Raw genomic sequence first — 25,624 nt, 5'->3', positions numbered from 1 at the left:
GCCCTTTGGTACTGAATAACGTGCAATTACCTCATGCCTGGAGATCTGGGCCTGCAGCTGCTGAATGTTGCTGGTAGACACAGGCCTTTCCTGGATCTCGCGGTACGCCCTCTCAATCAGCTGTTGGAGGTGCCTCATCTCCTGTTCATACTGCTCGTATTGAATTACTGCCTCCTGCAGCACAAAATTAAACACTAAATAATTGCTTTGTCATTTGGCAAACTTTCTCGAGTTGCTAATGTAAAGGACCCATCTTACACATTTCAATTCTGTTCTTGTGGAAATCAAACCCAGAATGGAAATATAAAATAATTGAGGGTATAGATTTAAGTGAAGAGAGGGAGAAGTTTAAAGGAGAACTACATGATGGCCGTAGCACATGGGCACAATCGTAGGGAAAGGACAGTTGTTTCTTAGGAGATTAAGCAGGTTTGGCTTGTCACCAAACTTTAATAGCTGTATTGTTGAAAGTATCCTGACTGGTTGAATCATGGTTTGATACACCAATCAAAAGTATCTAGGAACATAAGAAGTTGCAGAGAGGTGTGGATTCTGCCTAATGGACACATCCCTCCCCACCACTGGTAGTACATACAGGAGGTGGAGCCTCAAGAAGGCAACATCTATCATCAAAGATCCCCACAACCCAGCCCATGCCATCTTCTCACTGCTACCATCGGCAGGAGGCACACACCACCAGGTTCAAGTCCAGCGACTTCCCTTCAACTGTTCGGTTCTTGAACCAACCACCAATACCCTAATCACTACAGTTCAGCAATGCTGTGACCACTTTGGACTAAAATGGACTTCCCTTTTGTTCTAACTCTTTCCAATAAAAATTGTTATAGTTTATTCTTGTGAATGCTGCTTATTACGATGCTATGTGCCTGTGATGTCGCAAATAAACTTTTGTGCAAGATGACATTAAACTTGACCTTGACTGTTGATTTTGATGCCAGGGGAAGTGGTGGAAGCAGATGTAATAGCGACCTTTAAGAGGAATTTAGACAGGCAGGGGATGGAGAGATAGATATAATATAGATATAGGGATAGATATTATATAGATATACTGGCAACCTTTAAGAGGAATTTAGACAGGCAGGGGATGGAGAGATAGAGAGCACGTGCACTTGGACGGGATGAGCTTAAATTGGCATCATGGTCAGCACAGATTTTGTGGGCTGAAGGGCCTGTTCCTGTTGCATGTTCACCTCTGACTGAAACCGAGTGAGATTCACTGCAAGAGTAGCATTTATTTAACCAAACACTCATATCTCTCTTTTTCCTCACAGCAGTTTGTTTAGGAAACTGGGAGAGAGAATTTTTCAAGCAAAGACCACAGTGCACTGAGGTTAAGCTGTCCATTTTTAAGTGATCATTCTTGTGATGTGAGTGTTGCTGAAAAGGCCAGCATTTATTGCTTGTTTTTTTTAAACACACACACACACACGCATGCACACAGAGTGGTAGGTGCTCGGAAAGCACTCCAGGGGAGGTGATGGAAGCAAACACAGTTGCAACCCATAAGAGACATTTGGACGGGCTCATGAACAAAACCGAATGGAGGAATATAAATTGTTATTATAGGGAATATAGAAAAGTAAATAGATATATACTGTCCAATCACAAACAAGATGTCCTGATTAAGGGTCTGGACCCGAAATATCGACTGTTTATTCTTTTCCATAGATGCTGCCTGGCCTGTTGAGTTCCTTCAGCATTTTGTGTGTCTGTTGCTTAGATATATACTGGAACTACTTGAGAAAGTGCTGGTGAGCCTTCCTAAAACAGCAGAAATTAAAAGAAAACTGCTGATGCTGGAAAACCCAGAAACGCTGGAAACGGGTCAGGCAGCATCGGTGGAAAGAGAAATAGAGTTAACTTACCAGGCCCGAGCTCCTTTGTTAGATCCTTCTTTGGCAAGGAGCCTCAGACCCGATCCATTCACTCTGTTCCTCTTGCCACAGATGCTGCCTGACCTGCTGGAAGGTTTCCAGCATTTTACTTCCTACGTCTCATCACTGTAACCACCAGAGAGGGTGATGAAGGGCACTGACCCATTCCACTCTGGGGTGGCATAAATGTCCTGTTCTCCCCTTTGTCCTCAGGGTGATGGCAGTCATGGTGAGTAGCTGCGGCGTAGCCACTGTGCCTCAGTGGGGATGGGTGGGGGTTCAGTGACAGGACATGAGACAAGCTGCGTTACCAAGTTACACCACTCACCCACCTCCGCAGCCCCAACCTTCCACCTACTAGGAGCGACTCACAACCGCGTCACTGTGGGCTTTGACCATGCCCGACTCAAGCCCACCTGTAGGATGTTGCACTGCTGGATGGCAGTGTGTTGCAGACGACTGGCTTCCTCCTGCAGCTTCAGCGCAGTCTGGCAGATGGGCAGATTGGTGACTGTTTCTTCTGGAATTCGCAGGGCAGCCTGATGTCTCTGCACAGCCTGCACCTTCTGCTTGAATCCCTCCATGTCAGCCAGCAACCTCTAGCCAGACAGAAACCACACCGTCAGTCTAAAGGAGACACTGCACCTGAATGTTCCGTCGTTGGGCACGGATCAAAAGATAATTCAAAATTACTGGGGGGGGGGTGGTGGTGGTGGAGTGCTGAATGGGAGATGGGAGCTTTACACAGATCTAGGATGAAGCTGGTTCCCACTGGGATTCCATCTCCTTCGCAGGTGTATTGAAGGGGTTTGATGTCCATCTATCTTCACTCAGCTTCCAAAAAGTGATTTTGGACATTGTTGGCTGGGGACAGAGTTCCCAAAGGATCCTGAAAACTACTGTCCTGTAAACCCGCATAAAAACTGCAGAACCTGCAACTGGGCAGAATCTCTGAAACTCTGTAGGATAAAAGTAAAAGTAATAAAAGTGGATTCATCTCCCCCACCCCAAGCCTGATCTACAGTGCCACACTAGTATTCATGATAGCACCCTTTGCCATGAATGGATCCCATTCGCCAGGATCTGAGGCAATTTCCCTCTTAGGACTTCTACCCCACCACGGAAACTGATGGAGCTGAATCACTAAGGATATTGGGACCTGTGGGTTTACACTGGGGGGTGGGGGTGTAAATGGTAATGCACAGATACAGCATGGTTCTATGCCAAAGAAACTTTACTAACAGGTGCTTCGGTCCTACAGACTGTGGAAGTCCTATCGAATAAACTGTCTACAAAGCAGCCTTGATGACTGAGTGTTGGGCATACGCTGAAAACAGCCAAAGTTGTCTCAGCTGATATAATATTTTGGTGCATGTAAAAATTGCTGAACTCAGGTCCCAAGGGGGAGACTGTCTTTGATGAGGAACCTTAATCAGGTAGTGAGCTGAGGAATTGTAGTGTAGTTTTCCTGCAAGCAGGACCCCTGGAAAAGATTTTATAGCGAATGAAAACAACAAAAAAAAAACTGCAGGTACAGGGCATCTGAAATAAAAATAGAACGTTTAGGTCACACAGTGTCTGCAGAAGGAAAGGCAGGGCGAATGCTTCAAGTCAATAACCCTTAGGTGTTCAACCTAAAGTGTTGGCTTTATTGCTCTTTCTGCAGAGACTGGCCTGCTTGGTGTTTGCAAAGATTTCACATTGTTACGGGGAATTTTGATTCGATAGATGGTTTTCAGAATCTTCCTGCCGGGAACATAAATTGCCAAAACAAATAAAAATGAATAGATAAGAGGAATTCTCTTAGGCAGCAAAGGTTAACCTGAAATGATGATGGAAGGAGGATCAAATAAATTTCAGCATGAATTGAATAAATCCTTAAGGAAGGACAATTTACCGACAGGTCTGTGGTGTAAGAGCAGGGTCATGTGATGAACTGGATCACTCTTTTAAATAACTCCTCACAAGCACAAATTCAAATGGCATTTTCTATATCTGGTACCTGTCTTTGGAAAAGTTGCTCCTTAAGACACAGGCGAGCGAGCTCAGGAGAGGTCAAAGTCACTTGTGCCTGCTTCACCATTGCTTGCAGTCCCTTCACCTCTGTCTCAAACTGTTCCATATCCTGTGGGATACACAAATTAGCACAATGTATGTCACTTACCCATTACTTCTCAGTTTGCAGTGATGCATTCTCGCTGCAGACTTAGTCCTTCCCAACATTGTTTGATAAAGAGCAACACAGTTAATCTCATCTGAAAAACTTGGCCCTCTGGGAAAAAATCTGATACGATTTAGATTGCCGGCTCTTGTTCTACCCTAACAGGAGATTTTGGTGGAGGTAAGTGGGCCAATTTTGTACCATGTAATAATCTCCTCCTCTAACCTCAATATCAAGATGGCATATATGGATATTTCTGCCACTATGCAGAAGTCTTAGATGCATATGTAGAGCTAGGATGCTGAAGACCAGTGCGCAGTGCTGTACTTGTCAACGTGGAGCGGAAAGAGAGTTTGTAAATCTGGTGGGAGCAATGGATGTCGGGAATGGTCAGGGTGGTGTGCCATGGGAGAGCTGTGGGACAAGTGGCAGAGAAGGAATACTAGGGGTGGGTGATGGCACGGGTGTAGACACACCCAGCCCTGAGACACCAGGCAAGGTCAATTGATTCCAAACAATTGGTTTATTGATCATTACAGGATTTCTCTCTGGTGCTTCCTGCTTCCTCCCCTCTCCCTTCCCCTTTTCCCAACCATGATTCCCCTCTCCCAGCTTCCTTCCCACAACAGGGACCCATATCAGAATCAGATTTACCTTCACTCACATGTCATGAAATTTGTTTTTTTTTCCTGTGGCAGCAATACAGTGCAATACATAAAATTACTACAGTTCTGTGCAAAAGTCTTAGGCATATAGCCGCGCGCACGCGCGCACACACACACACACACACACACACACACACACTTATTTATTTATTTAATAGATACCCTGTATGCCTCCACTCCTCAGTTCTGTCCTTCATTTGCTGAAACCTTCAATAATGTTCCCTCCACAATCAACTATTTCCAGGGCCAGTGAATCTCCTCCCCATCTTTCAGCTCGGTAGGTCTGAGAATTTTTGCCTATATTCCTATTTCACTGGGTCGAACAGCATCAGTTCTCGGTTCAGCATGTCAAAATTATAAAACTCTCACACTCATCCATCCAAGACACAATTCTGACCCCATATGTTTTTTCTCCCCAGTTCAACCCATAATGTCTGCACTTCTCTAGTCCTACTGTCTAACATGCACACAACATCTTCCACTAGTCCCACACGACCCCTTACCACAGGATGTACTCTCAACGCCAGTGGTCCCCAACCACCGGGCCGCGGACTGATACCGGGCCGCAAAGCATGTGCTACCGGGCCGCTAGGAAACGAAATGAGTCAGCTGCACCTTTCCTCATTCCCTGTCATGCACTGTTGAATGAACACATGCAAGGTCATTACGCATGCGAGGTCATCAGTGACCCAAGACGTGCAAGGGAATGGGTCCGTGACCCATTTGTGAATGTCCCCGGTGAATCATCCATATCAGCGCGGGAAAAAGATCATCTCCTCGAGCTGCAAATGACGGCGGGCTGAAAAGTATGTTTGACATAATATCTCTGCTGGCATTCTGGATCAAAGTCAAGGCTCAATATCCTGAGATAGCCATGGAAGCACTGAAAACGTTGCTTCCATTTCCAACATCATATCTCTGCGAAGCAGAGTTTTCTGCAATGAATGCAACGAAAACTAAATTGCAGAATAGACTGGACATAAGGAACCCCCTTCGAGTATCGCTGTCTCCCATCACCCCTCGATAGGACCATCTTGTTGCAGGGAAACAAGCCCAGGGCTCCCATTGATTCACCGATATTGGTGTGTTGCAATGATTTTATATGTTCATACGAGAAAAATATGCGTTGTGTGTTTAATATCCAAACATTACTTAAAATGTTATGATGCTATTGACTTATAATTGACTTATCAATATTCATGCGAGGAAAATATGCGCTGTGTGTTTAATATTAAATTTGTTAGATAAACCCTTTTAGAAACGAAATTGGGTGTATTAGCCACTTATAAGTGACTAAGTGACTTACAGTCGACTTACCACGTATAGTCCGGTCGTGATTAACACCCCGCCCCCCCCCCCACCTCGGCCGGTCCTCAAGAATATTGTTATTATTAAACAGGTCCATGGTGCAAAAAAGGGTTGGGGACCCCTGGTCTACACCTTAAAGACAAGCAGGGGACAATGGAAGACCACAGGCCAATGAAAAATAGACCCCAAGTGAACTGAATCTATCAACTGCTTAGCAACAGGACAAAAGGTCCTGATTAAGCTTCCCCTTCCCAACACATTTGTTCAATCAGCAAGTCTAGATGATAGAATGACCATGCTTTAATTCCTGCTTTTGCCTGTATTCCCACCATATTCGCTCCACTTCCAACACCATCATAGCTACACAGTCTATCTCACTTTTGTTACAAGCCATTACACTTTAACACCAGTTATTCAGCTTCAATCCCCCTCCTCAGGAAATTAATAGTGTTTTTCCTGTCCTTTGTTTGATTAGTACAATAAACACTGGAACTTCCTCCCACAGCCTTCTGGTTCCCTCACCTCCTCACAGAGATGTCAATATCTTACAATATGGATCAATGTTAATTAATACAGCTCCTGTGAAAAATGTTACTAAGTTTTATTGTATTAAAGTTGCTATATGAATAATTAAAATGACAATTGACTGGCTGAGTAAAAATATAGGATCAGGTATAGATCATTATCAGTTAAATGCAATCCTATTTCCTTCAAAAAACAATAAAAGATCATCAACTCTGGATATCGGTGATATGATTAAGATGTTTCTCAGCATTCAACTTTCTCACATCATGGCATCAATCCAGATTGTGACTGCTGTATCTGTGTTGTGTTTTTTTTAATTGTTTGGTATTATTCTGGAACACATCCCATAACTGGACAATGAACATGGTAATGTTATATCTTACAATGGTCATGACTTTAAAGAAGTTTATCCATTTCACTGAAGAGTTTATTGTCCTGTGATTAGGTTCAGGTCAAATCGGGGTTGTAGGGGATTGCTGGGTGATGCAGCTCCAAGGGCCTATTCCACGTTGTAAATGGAAATAACTATATGAATCTCGGTACTGAAAAAAACCTAATAATGATTATTGAGGAAACAGCTCTATTTCTATCTTTAATATTTCTATTTTTCCCTTTCAGGGTTCTTTCGAAGACCCAGACCTGAAGTTACACGCTGACTTTGGTTCTTTGTGGGAACGGTATCCGCTCTTGGGGTTTCACGACTGGCCATTATCCGACATGCCAAGGATGCGGCCTAAGAGCTTAGCTTGCCTTCGGAGGCCTGGGATCTTGTGACTCAGGAGACAGACGGATCGAAGGTCAGTGTGTCATGGGAGACAGAAGATCTCTGGCTGTGTGCTCAGAGACCTGAGATCTTTGGGCACAGAGCTTGGAAAAAGCAACAGAATGGACTTTTAACATCGTAAACCAGCAATTTGTTTGTTATGTTTCCCCTCTCGCTGTGAAACGGAGACACCCCTTTCTCCCTTATTAGGGAGAGAGAGAGCCTGTGGTATGGAATACCGGGTGAACGAGTAGTCTTTGGGGTACTGCAAGTCTGTGTCTTTGCTGTTGCTTTGCTGCACGCTTGAGAGCTCGGTGGAGGGCATCAGTGCTTTTTTTGCTGGTGAGGGAGGTGGGATTGTTACTTTGCTGCTGCTTACGCGTGGGAGGGAGGAGCTGGGGGGGACTTTGGGGTTCTAACATTTAACTGTCATTTGTTCTTTGGGGCAGTCCTCTGTTTTTGTGGGCGGTTGCGAAGTAAAAGCATTTCAGGGTGGACATTGTATACACTTCTCTGACTTTAAGTGTACCTTTGAAACATGAACCAGCCAATGGACTTCTCAAGCTACTGCGCATCACCAGTCTATACTCCATACATGGACTGTGGTCAGAAAACCATAGACATCAGTCTTAAAATGCAATTACAGCTTAAATTTTAGGGACTAAAATCCTCTATATAGTTCCCAATGAGGCATAATGTTACTGCACTGGGAAGTAAAATTTGTTGAATAACACCCAATACATTCAAGTACAACACAATTAACTCCCATTCAGAATCTCTGTAAATCAAGAGTCATTGTTACAGCTATTGAATTTAAGTATTTAAGGGTAAAGGAAGGCAGGCTTTACATATTCCAAGTAATTTCTCTGTCTTCAGTGGGCAGCTTTATATCATACATAGGTAATTTATTTTCTAATTAACGGATTGTCAAAACACTAAATATCTTAAATTATAAGTTTACTTATATAAAATTACAAATGAAAGCCAAGGTTCTCCTGAGTTTCTTACTAGATTAGTGACTATCATGACAATGGGCTCATGTTTTGTATTCCACACAAGTGGAAGGAATCTCTCTGCACTGTTCCTATTGAAAACCTAGATAATATTAATAATTTATATTAAGCCACATCTTACTCTCTTTTCTTAGTAATCTGTACAAAAGCAGTAACCACTCTGTTCTCAGTTCCTTACACAAAGCTCCATCAAATTGTTCTGGTATTGAGCTGGTGTGTGAAGAGGAAAGTCCTTGCAGGTGGCAGCGTGTAATGTGGCTTTGGAGCTGTCCATAATACTCCCTAAACATACATCTACAGTACTGTGCAAAAGTCAAAAGTCTGAGGCACATATATGTAAGATTGGGTGCCTCAGACTCTTGCACAGTACTGTACTAATTTTATGTATGCACTGTACTGCTGCCACAAAAAAAAACATAGACCTTAAGACAATAAGATACAGCAGCAGAATTAGGCCATTTGGCCCATCAAGTCTGCTCTGCCATTTCATCATGGCTGATCCAATTTTCCTCTCAGTCCCCGTCTCCTGCCTTCTCCCCGTATCCCTTCATGCCCTGACCAGTCAAGAATCTATCAACCTCTACCTTAAATATACATAAGGGCTTGGCCTCCACAGCTAGCTGTGGCAACGAATTCCGCAGATTCACTACTCACTGGCTAAAGAAATTCCGTACTTAAAGGACGCCCCTCTATTCTGAGGCTGTGTCCTCTAGTCTTAATCTCTCTCAACATAGGAAACATCCTCTCCACATCCACTCTATCAAGTAGGTTTCAATGGGGTCGCCCCTCATTCTTCTGAATTCTGCAGAATACAGGCCCAGAGCCATCAAATGTTCTTCATGTGAACAAGCCATTCAAACTTGAAATCAGTTTTGTGAACCTCCTTTGAACCTCTTCCAGTTTTGGTGCATCCTTTCTAAGATAAGGGGCCCAAAGCTGCTCACAATACTGCAACTGAGGCCTCACCAGTGCTTGAAAAGACTCAACATTACCTCCTTGCTTTTATATTCTAGTCCCCTTGAAATGAATGCTAACACTGCATTTGCCTTCCTCACCACAGACTCAACCTGAAAATTAACCTTTAGGGAATCCTGCACAAAGACTCGCAAGTCCCTTTGCCCCTCAGTTTTTGTATTTCTCTCCATACATTTCCTGACACTGTATTCCATCTGCCACTTCTTTGCCTATTCTCCTAATCTGTCTAAGTCCTTCTATTGCCTCTCTACTTCTCAAAACTACTTGACACTCCCTCATCTTCATATCATCTGCTCCCCCCATCTTCATATCATCTGCAAACTTTGCAACCAACAAAGCCATCAATTCCATCATCCGAATCATTAAAATATAACATAAAAAGAAACAGTCTCAACACAAACCCCTCTGGAACGTGACTATTCACTGGCAGCCAACCAGAAAAGGCTCCCTTCATTCCCACTCTTTGCCTCCTGCCAGTCAGCCACTGCTTTACCCATGCTGGAATCTCTCCTGTACTACCATGGGCTCGTAGCTTGTTAAGCAGTCTCATATATTTCACCTTGTCAAAGGCCTTCTGAAAATCCAATGCACAACTCTCAACTGATTCTCCTTTGTCTATCTTTGTGAGTGATAATAAACCTGATTCTGATATGGGTCTTTATGGTGGACTGAGAGTGGGAAGGGGGCAGGGAGAGGGGAATCATGGTTGGGAAAAGGGGAAGGAAGAGGGAAGGAAGCAAAAGCACCAAAGAGACATCTTGTAACGATCAATAAACCAATTGCTTGGAATCAAACGACCTTGCTTGGTTTCTTAGGACTGGGTATGTCTGCACCCAACCTCAATGCCCCTCCCCACCAGCACTCCTTCCCTGCCACCTGTCCCATGCCCCTCACCATTTCCAACATCCATTGCTCCCGCCAGATTTATAAGCTCATTCTACACCCCATGTTGACAGATAGAGTACTGTGCAAAGGTCTTTGGCACTCTAGCTGTATATATGTACCTACAACTTTTGCACCATACTGTACATTCTATAAAGGATGTTGACTAGAGTCCAAGAAGGCTCCTTGATGAAGAGGGACGTGTTGCACCTCAAGTTCATCTGTTCCAAATAGCTCTCTTTGACGTGCCACGTTCAGTCTCGTGAGAGCTGGAGCTGAAACTGACTCAGGCAGAAAGGAAGACAAGTGTTACCTGTCTCACTTGTGGCAGCTCAGTTCCCTTCTTTGGCAACACTGATATTCTTTCTGAAGGTATCACATCCTCAAAATGTACAACAATGGGACAATCTCTCTCTCTACACCCTGGCTAGGAACACCTCAAACTCCAACTATACATTTACCAATGATGCAACTGTTTTTGGCAGAATCTCAGATGGTGATGAGGAGGTGTACAGGTGTGAAATAGATCAGCTGGTTGAGTGGTGTCGCAACAACAACCTCGCACTCTTCATCAATAAGACCAAGGAACTGATTGTGGACATCAAGAAGGGAAGTCGAGCGAACAGATGCCAGTCTTCACTGAGGGATCCGCAGTCGATTGAGTGAGCAGTTTCAACTTCCTGGGTGTCAACATCTCTGAGGATCTACCCTGGGCCCAACACATTGATGCAATTACAAAGAAGGCGGCTATATTTCATTAGGATTTCGGGGAGACTTGGTATGCCACCAAAGATTTGCAAATTTATACAGATGTACTGCAGGGAGCATTCTAACAGGTTGCATCACCATCTAGTATGGAAGGGTCGTTGCACGGGACTGAAAAAGCAGCAAGTGTTGCGAACTCAGCCAGCCTCATCATGGCAACCAGCCTCCCCAGCATCAAGGACGTCTTCAAAAGGAGATGCCTCAAAAGGCAGCATCCATCATTAAGGACCCCCATCACTCAGGATACACCCTCTTCTCATTGTTACCATCAAAGAAGAGGTCCATGAGCCTGAGAACATTTTAGGAACAGGCTCATCCCTCCACCATCAGATTTCTAAACAGATAACGAACCAACCATTGAACGTTACATCATTGTTTTTACTCTCTTGTTGGATTACTTATCTAAATTTATCTTTACATATATATATTTTGTATTTTAATTTACAGTTTTTTATGTATTGCAACAAACTGCTGCTGCAAAACAACAAATTTCACAAGATACGTCAGTGATATTAAACCTGATTTTGTCATGGTCCGGTCCGTAAAGTCCGTATTCCAGTGCACAGTCCGGTCCATCGACCCTTGCTCCAGGTTTTCCTGTCTACCCTGTTTCTGTTCTTGTTGAGCTCTAATTGAGGCAGCTGATGCTCGTTGGGGCTGGCTGCATAAATACCTTCAGAGACCAGGCTGTGGCTCCTGGATTGTTCTTGTCCTTACTCCTTGTATCCCTTCCTCTGCCTTCTGTTTCCTCGTCTGAAGCCTTGCCGGTAACTCTCTCCTCACCTGAAGTTCTGTCTTGCCTTGCATTGCCTGAAGCCTTGCCTTGTCTTGCTGTCTTGTCCTGGAGCCACCCCGTACCTAGCTCCTTTCCTGTCCCTTGCCTCCGTCGGGTAAGCCAGGCCGTCTTGCCATTACCTGCAGTTGGTTCTGTCCCTTCCTGTCCCTTGCCTCCGTCGGGTAAGCCAGGCCATCTTGCCGTTACCTGCAGTTGGTTCTGTCCCTTCTTATCCCCTGCCTCCGTTGGGTAAGCCAGGCCGTATTGCCGTTACCTACGGTTGGTTCTGTCCCTTCCTGTCCCTTGCCTCCATCAGGTGGAGACCTCCGCACCCTGCCCAGGAGGAGCTTCCAGTCTCCTGCCTCCATCCTCCAGCCTTGCCTCGCCTCAAGTCTCCTGCCTCCCGCCTCGCCTCAAGTCTCCTGCCTCCCGCCTCGCCTCAAGTCTCCAGCCTCCTGCCAAGCCTCAAGCCTGAAGACTCCAGCCTCCTGCCTGAAGACTCCAGCCTCCTGCCTAGCCTCAAGCCTGAAGACTCCAGCCTCCTGCCTGAAGACTCCAGCCTCCTGCCTAGCCTCAAGCCTGAAGACTCCAGCCTCCTGCCTAGCCTCAAACCTGAAGACTCCAGCCTCTTGCCTATCCTCAAGCCTGAAGACTCCAGCTTCCTTCCTAGCCTCAAGCCTGAAGACTCCAGCCTCCTGCCTAGCCTCAAGCCTGAAGACTCCAGCCTCCTGCTTAGCCTCAAGCCTGAAGACTCCAGCCTCCTGCCTAGCCTCAAGCCTCACCTCGAGTCTCTAGCCTCTAGCCTCAAGCCTTAAGACTCCAGCCTCGTCCTGCCTGCCAGCCAAGCCTTGTCCTTGCCTAGTTCTGGGGTCCGAGCCAGAGGCAAGAACCAGGTACTGGGTCCTTGTCCAGTCTCTGGCTTGGAGTCCAAGCCCGGGCTCCTAGCTGTCTTGTCCAGTCCTGTTCCGGGTTCCTGGTTTTCGTGTCCATGTCCTTGCTCTCACCCTGTATCCTAGTCCTGTCCCTAGTCCTTCAGTGTCTGTATCTTGCACTTGGGTCCATTCCCAGCCACCTCCATATGACAGATTTTGATTCTGCCACATCAGTACAGGATCTCAATCAATGAAACATCAGCATAAATCATATGAATATCTTCTGAAAAAGACAAGCGCCAATAAATGTAATTCAGAGCAAACTCCTTTATCCAGAAGGTGAGGTAAACAGTACAGCTCTATATAGGAAGGTTAAATATAAATACTTGAGCCAGTAATAATTGAAGGATTCATTGATAAGGTGAGATTAAATATAATGGGTAAAGACTTATGTGGCATATAAAGAGTGTTTGACCAAAACAGTGGTCCCTTTGTATTGGACGTTCTATGGAGCCCTTTACATGATTTTACCTCAAGTCTTAAATTCAGCCTCAAGAATTAATGTAGAGGTTTTTTTCCTGGTGGAAACATAATTCAATATCTTTTTATGAATGTGTAAACTTCGCCCTTGCTTTAGTGTTTATTTACCACACCACTGGGCTAGGCAGCCTTGTTGAAGCCACAACTGGTCCTGCTCACATACGCTCTCATTTCACTAGGTGGGCCGTTAAAAAAAAATCAGGTGGCTGGCTTACCTTGGCTGCATCTTGCAGGCTTTGCAGCCGAGTTCGCAGAAGTTGCTGGAGCTCCTCGGTCTGTTGGCGGAGATCGCTCACTTGCTGAGACAGGGCTGCCGTCTGATACACATCACTGATGCTGTCCAACTTCTCACCCATGGCCTGCAGGTCGCTCTGGATTTCCTCCGACTCGCGCAGAGTTGCCTAGAGTGAGAACAAATGGCATAGACTGTCATGCCATCAGGTCATTTTGGAGCATCCCAGAACCAATGTGTTACATCTTTCAATCAATCAGCCGTGTCCTGCAGAGAACAGCAAGTTTAATGATGATGAGTAGGATCAGTGAAAGAAAGGTGTACATTTATACATATTAACCCTGACCTCAGAATATCCGAAGTTCCTTAAAGCCAATAAATTATTGCTTGAAATTATGTGAATTCAGCCACTCTTGCTGCAGAGGAAATGCAACCTAACGGAGCATTAAGCAGTAAATGGCCAGATCATACTAACCATGATAACAGCACTAACATCCTAAAAGTGCATTAAGCAGTGATTAGCCAAATCATCCTTTAGAAACCATGACTGTGTGGACCTCCTCCCACCAGAGAGGTGGCACCCGCAGTGGTCAGCTGTGCCCTGAAGCCTGAGGTTGCTTGACAGTGTTGTGTCAAGGGGGTAATGCCATGGAAGAGGTAGGAATAGTTGCTCATTTCCCATCACAGGGGTCTCATGCATCAGCAACTCTGTCTGAGGAAATAAATGCTGAGTGACCTCCCTGGACTTTCTCCCAGCTAATGTGGCCCTTCTACTTCTTTTCTCCTTCCATGTTTGCCTCTTAGGTCTCCCCCTTGCCTACATCCATTCAGCCTCTTAAAAGAGTTTCCACTTTGCTCCCCGTTGCAAGAAATTGCCTTTAATTGTCCCCAGTCTCCTTGTTGCTAATGGCTATTTGTGCATCAGGTTAGAGTTGTACGTCCGGGTCTCAGGCGTGCTGAGTGGTTCAAGTGGGGCCTCATGGGTAGATGCTATTGCTGCTCAAGGATGACATAGGATGGTTATAAAATAATGTCACCAACCGGGACTTGGTTGATGAGCTGTGTTTGCAACAGGGCATAAACATTTGATTCGGGCAAGGAGACCTGCGTCAAATGTACGCCGTAGGTACAGCGTAGCCGCGAACCCTACGCCGTAACCTAAAGCGCACCTCTCCCAAAATGTAACTACGCATTGCGGCAACATAGTCCGAAACAACTGTGATTGGTCTGCTTGGTAGCATCGCATTTCCTCCTACGCTGCAATAGCTTCCCATTGGGCGACTGAAGGGCAGGGAAGGAACTCTGGCTGCAACACTTTCCATAAAGCCTTACAGACCTCCGAAATTATGGAGGGCACATTTCGCTTTTACGAAAGACCTATATTAGTACCTGTTTTCGTTAACCAAAAGAGGATTTTCGCTTTTGCGGAAAAAGACGCTTGCTTTAAACTTGTTTACTCCGAGAAAGACTACCATGACCATGAAGCCTTGCACGGGCAGGTGTGTGCGTATGCGTGTACGTGCCGATTTTTTTCGACAAATCGATTTTGGTTCAAAATTCCCGATTCTGTTAAATGACATGACACTGTACATACAGAAATTTCACCCTCCTTCAATTTCAGTCAGCATTGTTTGAAGTTTGAGTTTCTTCGTGTTGAGTTTCAACACGAAGAAACTCAACACAGTGGCATAGAAACCCCACTGCCAACTAGCGTTTTGGCGGAGAATTGCAGAGTGACGCAGACACACCAACGCACAAGTATAAATGCTCACAACAGCGTAGTCCACTTGCGTAGGCTAGGGCGTAAGCTAGTACTCACAAGTATAAATCAGCCTTAAGAGGTTATCTATTTTGGTGGAGACGAGAAGATTTGCTAAAGTGTGCTATTCAAACTCCTTTTCATGCTTGTAGATGAGGAAACCATAGTATACAAGATATACAGTATACATTTTATAAATGAACAAATCTCCCCTGTATGATTCCTAAATTAACCATAGGGTAGATGACAATATTTGTATGAAATGGTATGTGGTATGATCTTGTGATCAATGGCATCCCAGAGAAGGATAACAAAAGCAGTTCATGGAGGTATATCAGATCTTTCCTGGATTGTGCAGGTTGTCTCACATGGAACAATGGTACAGGTTTGGCTTATATCCACTGGCGTTTACAACAGTCAGAGGAGAATCAACTCATACACGGAGGAGTCCTGACAGGATGGATGTTTCTCCTCTTAGAAGCACTTAGAATATGGATCATTGTCATTTAAGACAGATGAAGTACTATTTTTCTTCTAAGGTTTGGAACCTTTGGAAATCTCTTCTTCACGAGGTCTGGGAAGCAAGCTCTCAGGGTATTTTTAGGCCAGAGGTCGACAGATTTTTCAAAAGAAGAAGAATGAAAAGTTACTGTGGGTAGACTGGAATGCAGAGTTGCGGATTTGGGCAAGGCAGCCACAACTTGCGAAGTAGCTACCAGCTTAGCAACAGTGTGCAGCCGTCGTAATAAAAACCAGGAGACACAAGCAACTGCAGATACTGGAATCTGGAGCAACAATTGATCTATTGGGGGAACCCAGCTGGTGAGAGGCATTAATTGGGGTGGGGGAAGAATTTGTCAATGTTTCAGGTTGAAACCCCGCATCAGGATTAAACAAAACACGTAGAGGAGCACGTGTCTAACCTGGTGGGACATCAGCTGGTCGTTGAGCTGGGCTGCGGATTCCCAGATGATGTCACTGTGGCTCAGGTTCTTCGCTTTCTCCACCCACTTCAGTACAAAGTCCAACATCTCATGGAATTCCTCCAGTTGGGAAGCAGCCTGTGGAGATCAACAGAACAGGGAGAATTTTAGAACAATATTCAGGGGAGCCCAACACAATACTCAAGACATGATGATGAGCTGGATTCTGTAAAGCACGTGACAAAGCAGCAGAGTTTTAAGTGAGTTGGAATATTTGGAAGATAGGCACTGATAAAGAAAAGCTGGAGAGAGGAAGGAAGCTGACCCTGACTGGAAGCAGCAATCTGTTAAATGCCAACACAAGAGAAAATATAAGGCAAGTTTCTCCAGTCTCCATTTTCTTTCTATCTGTCCTCTCTCCTCTGCTGAAGGTACTAACTCTTTATTGTAGTCTGGTTTCAATACGACGTCACCTCTAAGAGCCAGGCAATGAGTGCTGGCATCGCATCCATTAACAGGAGTTGTCACTGGTATCTAAGAAAAATCACCAGCCTCTGCCCATACCTCCACCTGAGTACCAGACACCAAAGCAATTACTCTGTTTCTGGTGACTCTGGATTTCATTTCCTTAGGCATAACATTGCTTCCTTTAAAACTTCTGCTCTCTGATACCAAAGTACTCACTTCAATCTCTAGAGCTATCCCCGTCTATAGTTAACCCCACCAGAAAAAGCCACATAATTTGAACATAATTTAACACATTAGAAATTATATCAGTTTAGGTCACCACTCCCAACCATCCCACTACAACTCAGAATCTACTCCCCATTTTCCCTTCAATGAGGAACAATGGGACTTTAAAGGTGACAAATAATTAAATTTAGTAAGAGCCTATTTCAAATGGCCCATGGGATCTTTCACATCCATTCAAGAGGGCAGAGGGATCTCAGTTTAGAGCACCGTCCAAAGACTCAAGTGTTCCTGAATACCATGCCTTATTACTCTGTTATATACGGTAGGGTCAAATACTTATGTGGGCTTGACTGTGCAACTTCCAGGTGTTACACAAAAAAACTGGACCAGGAGTAGGTCTACTGTTCAATATGATCACGGCTTTCTGCTCAGGTCTCAACTCTTCTTCTGTCCTATATCCCTCAATTCCTCATTCTTTCCAACATTTATCCATCTCCACCTCAATGATCTGGCCCCTACTGGGGGTGGGGTGCAGGAAATTCTAGAGATTTACTGCCCTGTGAGTGAAGAAATCTCCATGTACCTCAGTTTTAAATCATTGACCCCTTAATCTGTAGCTATGTCCCCTTGTTTGTGACTCTCCCACTAACGAAGACATCTCAACCTCAACCCTTGTTTGAATAAAATTACCATTCAATTTCTACACTCCAAGAAATACAGACCCAAACTACCTACCCTTTCAATAGGACAACCCTCCGCCCCTGGAATTAGCATGGTGAATCTCCTTTGGACTGCCTTTCATGACACTATCCTTCTTTAGGTAAAAAGGGTCCAGAACTGTCCTTCACCAACAACCTGTACAAGTGTTAACAAAAACTCCCTATTCTTAAACAGCAAATACTTCATAATAAAGGCCAACAGGGTCATTTGCCTTCTTATCTACAGTACTTGTTGGACCTGCGCGTTATCTATTTGTGATTCATATACAAGAACACTGGATCCCTCTGAAGTTCACTCATTTGTCTCCCTCTCCCTCTCCCTCTCCACTTAGATAACATTCCACTTGACCTCACATTTCCCCAGGTTAAACTCCATTTGCAAGATTTATGCCCAATCACTCAATCTGTCTGTAATCCAATTCAGCATCACAATTCTACAGCTTTGAAATGTGGTTTGAACTGTTGTTACAATGTATCATAACATAGCTTTTCATTTTACTATTAACTGATCTTAGTAATATTCATTTAGCTCTTTCGCATACCTTCAACTAACTTTATTATACCTTCCACTAGCTTTGTAGTTCAGTGTTTTCATGTCTTACCTCTAGAATGCACCTTTTGTTGATGACCATGACATCTGTTTAGCTGAATTTTGCAACACAGATTTAACAGACCTTTCATGTCTTGACTTTCACTGATACCTAGGGTGTAGTTTTAATCAGACTTTACCCTTTAACCAGTTCTTGTATATGATGGGAATCTACCACCAAAAAGGTCTCACACACTGAAAGCATTGGTCCTAACAGCTGATTCACTTCATCGTTTCTCGACCTTCAGGAATATCACATTGACTGGATTACTCATAGATACACAACCTGAAATATATCTCAGTGGATGCAAGGTTCCATCAGCATCACTGGACACTCAGAAAGTCGGTCAGGTCGTACACAAAATAAAATGATGGAGGAACTCAACCGATCAGGCAGTATTTATGGAGAGGAATAAACAGTCAATGTTTCAGCCTGAGGCCCCTCGTCAGGATGGAGAGAAATAAACTGTCAATGTTTCAGCCTGAGGCCCCTCGTCAGGATGGAGAGGAATAAACCGTCAATGTTTTGGGCCAAGATTCTTCATCAGAACTCCCTTCTGGGTTCAGGTCCTGATTAAGTGTCTCGGCCTGTTAACATCGACTGTTTATTGCCCTCTGCAGGTGCTGCTCGTCCTGCTGAGTTCCTCCAGCATTCTGTCTGCGTTGCTGTGGATTCCCAGCATCTGCAGAATCTCTTGTGTTTATTAGTACACATAGTGATAGTTTCTAGGATTGTAATCCTGAGAGATTCAGTCTTTCACGCTGAGTGTGGAGGGATGGGCTGAGCTAGAATGGCAGTAAACAGGTGTCAGATCAGGACAAATTGGGATGAAAGGATCATAGGGACAGGAGTGGTCCCTTTAGCTGGTCAGAACTATTCCACCATTCAATGAAGACTCTCTATCTAATTACTTGCCCTGCTTCCATGGCCTTCGATATATTTACCATATCAAACTCTATTTTGAAACTTTGATTTGCCCCAACCTTGGGAAGATAGAGTTCCAGATTTCTGTGAAGAGTTGCTTTGTGACATTACCCAAATAACCCATTTTCATAACTTTAAGGTTATGCCCCATAGTCTTCAATTTCCTCAATGGAACAAACAGTTTTCACTACCCAATAGGTTCTTTTAATCTCATTAAACAACTGAATAAAGTCACCCATTGATATTCTGTTCTCTTGGAAATACAAGGCTATTCAATTTCAGCTCATAAACCCATCTTTACAGTCAGTTTGCAGGTACATGACAATCAACTGAACTAATATCTGAAACTGCACTGTGAAGCTGGTAGGAGGCCGAATGCTGATTCGTGTACAGGGTTGGCTTTGCTTACCTTGTTGAGTTTGGAGGCTCTGTATTCGGTCTCACGAAAGACCTGCTGATACAGGCTGGTCAGTTTTGTCATATCATCTGTCAGTCGCTTGCTCTGCTGAGGGTTCTGCTCAGTGAAATCCTGGATTGTGGCATCCAGTTCCACAAGCTTCACATTGCAGCTGTCAAGCTTGTCACAAAGTTTCTGCAAAAAAGGTAACAAACCCTTGGTAAACTGTGTCCTGTCCCACAGTAGGTTCACATTTTGCAAATCTGCTGAAGTCTGAATTGCATGCCTCAAATCTGCTGTGTTGCCAGTTTCCTGGTTTAGTGGGAGAATTCTTACAATACTGAACCAGAGAAGAGATTGTGGGTCTAAACCTGAACAAAATGCTTTGCCACGTAATCTAGAGTGATTCACACAAAACTCTCAAAGTCAAGATAAAGGGCCACAGCTGAAATGCCAGCTGCTTACTTCCCTTCATAGGTACTGCTGTACCTGCGTTTTGTGAATATTGTTCCAGGTTCTCAGGATTTGCAGTCTCCTAATCTAGAGTGATATTTCAGTGCAGTTCTGTATTGTTTGTAGTATTCCTTTTTGGATGGGGCATTAAACAATGACAAATCATCTCACTCTGGGGAGTTTCAAAGATCCTAGGGTAAACTTCATTAAATATAGGGAAGATGTCATTCTTTACCACTTAAATGAAGTTATTTGCAATAATTTATTCAGTCAATAGCACATTGTATAGAGATTCCTCATCTTGCCACAGTTCTTAAGTTTAACATTTTTTTTGCAATGACACTTTTACATTCCAAAAGTAGATCATAAAATGTCCTTAAGGCTAGGCGGGAGTTGTGTAATATTCTTTTCCTGGGGTAGATTTTCAGATAGGTATAGCCTTAGTAAATAGGCATAAACAAGATGTGGGAAGATAATGTGGCAGAGATCACTGATTAGTCAACAGCAGGCTCAAAGCTGGGAAAGGGCAATGAACTGGAGACTGCATGAGCAAGGTGTGGTGCCAAGGGAAAGGGGTATTGAGAGAAAAGTAACGTTTGATTGAGGGGAACAGTGCACTAAATTTGAATTATAAATGCTCATTTTATCATTGTGGACAGAAAAGATCCTGAAATTAATGAGATGGACAGCTGCTCCTTTAGAGAACTTCCAGATCTTTACTTCACCGCATATCCTGAAAACCCCCTAAAAGGACTGGAAGCCAAACAAGTGACAGCTAAAGCCCTGCATTCTTTTCAGAGCCAATGGGCTACAAAAACAGATCTCTTGGTCCATCCAGACGATGGAGCTGCAATTAGCTTACCATCTTCTGAAAAGTCACCACTGCGTGGGAAGTGAATAAACAAACGTATTCTCATTAAAATGCGTAACATTCAAAATGACAACTGTACAAAATGAAAGGTCAAATGAAAATGACATTTTCTGAAAAAAAACACTGTTAGAATGAAAGCATCTTGCACTTTTTAAAAAGTTGTTTTTTTTAGAATGACAAGACTAGGTTCTCGATTTGCTGCAGTCCTTCTGGTAAAGCGATGTTGGATTGAAAATATGTGGATTCAAATCCATCTGATGTTGAAGGAATAGCAATGTGTTTAAATGTCAAGGTGGTGTGTGACTTGAAGTGAGATTTGGTGCTGGTGTTCCCTGCCTTTGCAGGGAAAGGTCAGGATTTTGAGAGACGTTGCCTGAGTATTTGAGACAAATAACTGCAGTGCAGTGTGCTGCTGGAATTTAATGATTAGAGTAGTGTATGGAATACCACCCTCATCATTTGCTAGGTTGTGGATCACACTGAGTTTCTTGGGTGTTTTCCAGCTTCACTCATTTAGGCAAGGCATCTTGCAGTGAGGGAAAAGCACAATAGCACAGAAACAGGTCCTTCAGCCCATCTAGTTAGTCCCATCAACCTGCACCTAGACCATAGCCCTCCATACCCCTCCCATCTATGATATACTTATCCAAACCATTGTTGAATGTTGAAATCAAACCTGCATCCACCACTTCAGCCGGCAGTTCGTTCCACAATCTCATCACCCTCTAAATGAAGAAACTCCCCCTCTTGTTCTCCTTAAATATTTCACTTTTCACCCTGGAAAAAGCCGACTTGCATTAACCCTATCTACATTCCTCATAATTTTGTATACCTCTATCAAATCTCCCCTCATTCTCCTACACTCCAGAGAATAAAGTCCAAACCTATTCAACCTTTCCCTGATCTTCAGGACTTTGCTTTCAAGGTGAATTACTCATTGCAGGATACACGGTCTCGATGCTGATCTTGACGACACACACAAAAGAGTACTGTCGACGTCTCAGGCTGAGACCCTTTGGCAGGACGAAGGGTCTGCCGAAGTATTTCAACCAAAATTGTTGACCATACTCTTTTCCATTGAAGCTGCCTGGCCTGCTGAGTTCCTCCAGCACTTTGTGTGTGTTGCTTAGACTTCCAGCGTCTGCAGATTTTCTCTTGTTTGTGAAGTTGATCTTGAAACAGTCCAGTTGAAGATATAGTCAATGTGATCCCAGGATGTTGGTGATATGGGAATCAGTGATGGTAATGCTTTTGAGTGTCATTAAATGTCAACAATGAGTGGTCAAATTCTCTTTAGCCGGAGATCGTCACTGCCTGATACTTCTGTGGCATGATAGTTACTTGCTATTTACGGACATAAACTGCTTCAATTGCAGAGGAATTAAGAATGAAACTGAATGTCAAATAATCATTGAGTACCCCAACCTCTGCACTTGTGATGCAAAAAAGGCATTAAATGAACCAGGTGAAGGAGGTACGGATCCAACCACTGGAGGGCACACCCCTTGATGCACTTTGACCTCCTGTCCACCTGCACAACCTGCCATTTTTGTGGTGTGAACGGAAGTCTCCAAGGTGCAGGATGGTTGTGGTATGGGCCGAATCGAGGTGGCAGGGCCCGGGTCAGAGAGAGAGAAGCTGATGTTGGACCGATTGAAGTACTGGGCCAGATTTAAAAAGTCAAGGTGTTGGGGCTGGAAGCGAGGGTGGGCCTGTGTTCAGCTTGCTGGTCACAAGGTTTATTCATCTCTGCGTTGAAATGAGGATGTGGCTTGCAAATAATGGGTTCCTGAACTGGCTACAGTGATGACTGGCTTCATGGCTGTGGCTCACTTTCACGAACTTCAGTTCTGAATGTTATTTGCTTACTTCCATTGTTTGCATTATTTTTTATTGCACTTTGGGTGTTTGACGGTCTTCGTTTTTTTTAGTGGATCTATTGGGTTCCTTTGTTTTGTGACTGCCTGTAAGGAAACGAATCTTGAGGTTGCATATAGTATACGTACATCGAACAACAGTCGATTAAACTTTGTCAAGAGCCTTGGTCTGACCTGTCATTTGTGGAAAGGCTTCACTCAGTTTGCTGCATGCTGTATACCATGTTTGTGATTTGGTATACACCATGCTGGCACCTTTTTTAAGATATGCCTCCTGCTTCTCCCAGTCTGCCATGCTGTACTCCCCACTGTACAGGGGTTGATCTATGGCCTGATGGTAACGGTAGAGTGAAAGAAAAGCCAGTTTTGGTGTCGTACATTTCTGTTGCTGTGCCTCATGGACGTCCTGTTTTAAGTTACCAGATCTGTCACAAGTCTAATCTATTTAGCATGATCACAATGTCACACGGCATGGTATGTATCTGGTGTGAAGATGGGCCTTTACCTCTGTCCAAACCCTATGTGGTCACCCTTAAAACCTAGTCACAAGGTTGTGGGCTCAAGTGCAGACATAATTTGGACTGGCATTTCCAGTGTTGAGAGGATTCAGGAATGCCAAAATCTGTTGATTGGTCTGCTGAAATGAAGCCATATTTCTTGAAGTGATGATGCAGGTGAGTACAGGAACCAGATTTGTGAATCATAGCCCTCCCTTCACCAAAATTCGGAGTTAAAATATTGCTCCATCAGTCTATGAGACCAAATTGGCTGGAGGTGACAAGTATTACACCTCAAGCAATTCACTCTGCTGCTGATGCTTCTAAAATTGTGACAGGGCACTGTACCTATTCAAATTCTTTCCTTCTTGTACATATCATACCGACCAAGCAGAGTTCACTGCCAAGAAGGCCCACCAGCGCCTTTACCTCCTGAGGAAGCTAAGGAAATTTGGCCTGTCCCCTAAAACCCTCACTAATTTTTATAGAAGCACCGTAGAAAGCATTCTTCTAGGGTGCATCACAACCTGGTATGGAAGTTGTCCTGTCCAAGACTGGAAGAAGCAGCAAAAGATCGTGAACACGGTGCAGCACATCACACAAACCAATCTTCCGTCCTTGGACTCACTTTACGCCGCACACTGTCGGAGCAGTGCTGCCAGGATAATCAAGGACACGACCCACCCAGCCAACACACTTTTCGTCCCTCTTCCCTCCGGGAGAAGGCTCAGGAGCTTGAAGACTCGTACGGCCAGATTTGGGAACAGCTTCATTCCAACTGTGATAAGACTGCTGAACGGATCCTGACCTGGATCTGGGCCGTACCCTCCAAATATCCGGACCTGCATCGCGGTTTTTTTGCACTACCTTACTTACCATTTTTCTATTTTCTATTTCTGATTTATAATTTAAATTTTTAACATTTACTATTGATTTGTAATCCAGGGAGTGGGAAGCGCAGAATCAAATATCGCTATGATGATTGTACGTTCTAGTATCAATGGTTTGGCGACAATAAAGTATGAAGTATATCCCATCCTGATGTCAGATAGTAATAAATTTAGAGATCAGAGAACAAGATAGCACAGCATTGCAACCGAGTACATTTACCAAGATCCCTTTGTGTGGGTAGATGAAAATATATCTGCCATAACAAAAGACCAAAAGAGACCAAACTTTGCTTTCAGTGCCTCCAATATCAAAAGCAATAAAGCAGCACTCTTCCCTCTCACCTTCTGCTCTATTTTGGCTTGTACGATATCAGTGCCTTTCTCTTTCATTTTCCTGGAAATGTCTTGCAGTCCATCGGAGATCTGTTGCATTCTGCAGTTGAAGTCCAGCGTCGCTGCCCGCACTTGTTCAGCCTCCCCTTCTTTTGCATTCACCTAAACAAAGAGAGCACTGAGAGTCGGGACTCATAGTTAACAAGGTCTAAATCAGCCTTGCATTTTACAAAAAGGAACAAGATGTCGGAGGGACTCAGCAGATTAGGCAGCATCTGTGGAGGGAAGTGGATAGTTAACATTTTGAGTCAAGACCCTGGACCTGTTATAGAGGGGAGGTGGCCATATGAAACAGGTGGAGGGAAGAGTTGAATCAAGAACTGGCAAGCAATAGCTTCACCCAGGTGAGGAGGAGTGATAGGCAGGTGGAGGAAGGGATTGTGAAAATACTACCAGAAGCTGTGGGGGGGGGGGTGATAGGTGGAGGCAGCAAAGGACTGCAGATGATGGAATCTGATAGAAGGGGGAGGTGGAGCTTGGAACCAAATAAGAGAGGTGTGGTGTGGTGGGCCGATGGAAACAGTGGGAGAGTGGAACCACTGGGAAGAGTGGGTGGAGGTTCCATTTTTACAAATCCTGCTTTTCTTTCTGAGCTGATTGTGAAGATCTGGCTGGGGCAAAAAGGGAGGCTTCATTTTCAGCTTAGACAAATGAAAGAATCTTGTTCCATGGAATGGCTGCTTTCCTGTAGTGGCAGTGCAGAGTCCTTTAATGTTTGCATAAACAAGATAATTAGTTAGTCCCTCTCCCCTCCTCTCCATTTTCCATCAGATAATCATCCAATTGTTTTTGGAAAGGTGTCAAAATGGGTGTTGTGATGAGTCCAGTGTGGTAGTGTAGTGTCGTGGGTAGTGCTTGTTGCCCTCACTTTCAGCTCCCACCGCTGGCTAGCGGTCTTGCGAAAAGGAGAACTGAGTGCGTAAGTCTCTCCCTGGCACTACATCGCCTCTCCAACAGCAAGCCTCATGTAGTGTTTCCTCACTGGCGACACACTGAAACTGAACTCCTTTCGGACTCAGGCTGAACTACAGAGGACGGGGAGGAGGTCTGGCCCCTGCACATGTAGCACACCACAGGCCCACCAGAGTGTGGACATGTCCTGGTGCTTATGAACCAGATCCCCAGCTATGGGTAAATAGCCCCACTGCCTTGAGAGCAGCCTCGGGGGAGATGAAGGTTACAGGAGTGAACCCAGACTGAAAATCCAGAGTGGAGCCCCTAAGGCAGCTGGACGTCATTGAACATCCTTCCAGCAGCTCCTCCAGCC

General features: G+C 44.4%; 1 protein-coding gene across 16 annotated transcripts in view; it reads right to left on the bottom strand.

The window, feature by feature from the left end:
* Window positions 1-25,624, bottom strand: part of syne1b (spectrin repeat containing, nuclear envelope 1b) — a 504,374-nt gene that overhangs the window by 160,002 nt on the left and 318,748 nt on the right. For all 16 annotated transcript variants that reach the window (XM_063056272.1, XM_063056279.1, XM_063056269.1 and 13 more), the window contains 7 exons: window positions 24,307-24,459; window positions 19,389-19,571; window positions 16,054-16,191; window positions 13,355-13,540; window positions 3,898-4,020; window positions 2,312-2,494; window positions 31-174 (listed from right to left, as the gene is read on the bottom strand). In XM_063056272.1, coding sequence (XP_062912342.1) covers window positions 31-174; window positions 2,312-2,494; window positions 3,898-4,020; window positions 13,355-13,540; window positions 16,054-16,191; window positions 19,389-19,571; window positions 24,307-24,459 — 1,110 coding nt within the window. The remainder of the gene's footprint in view (window positions 1-30; window positions 175-2,311; window positions 2,495-3,897; window positions 4,021-13,354; window positions 13,541-16,053; window positions 16,192-19,388; window positions 19,572-24,306; window positions 24,460-25,624) is intronic.

Source organism: Mobula hypostoma, chromosome 8 (assembly GCF_963921235.1).
Source record: "Mobula hypostoma chromosome 8, sMobHyp1.1, whole genome shotgun sequence".
Classification (NCBI taxonomy): Eukaryota; Metazoa; Chordata; class Chondrichthyes; order Myliobatiformes; family Myliobatidae; genus Mobula; species Mobula hypostoma.
The sequence above is the reverse complement of the archived record's forward strand: the minus strand, read 5'-3'. Positions and strand labels throughout refer to the sequence as shown.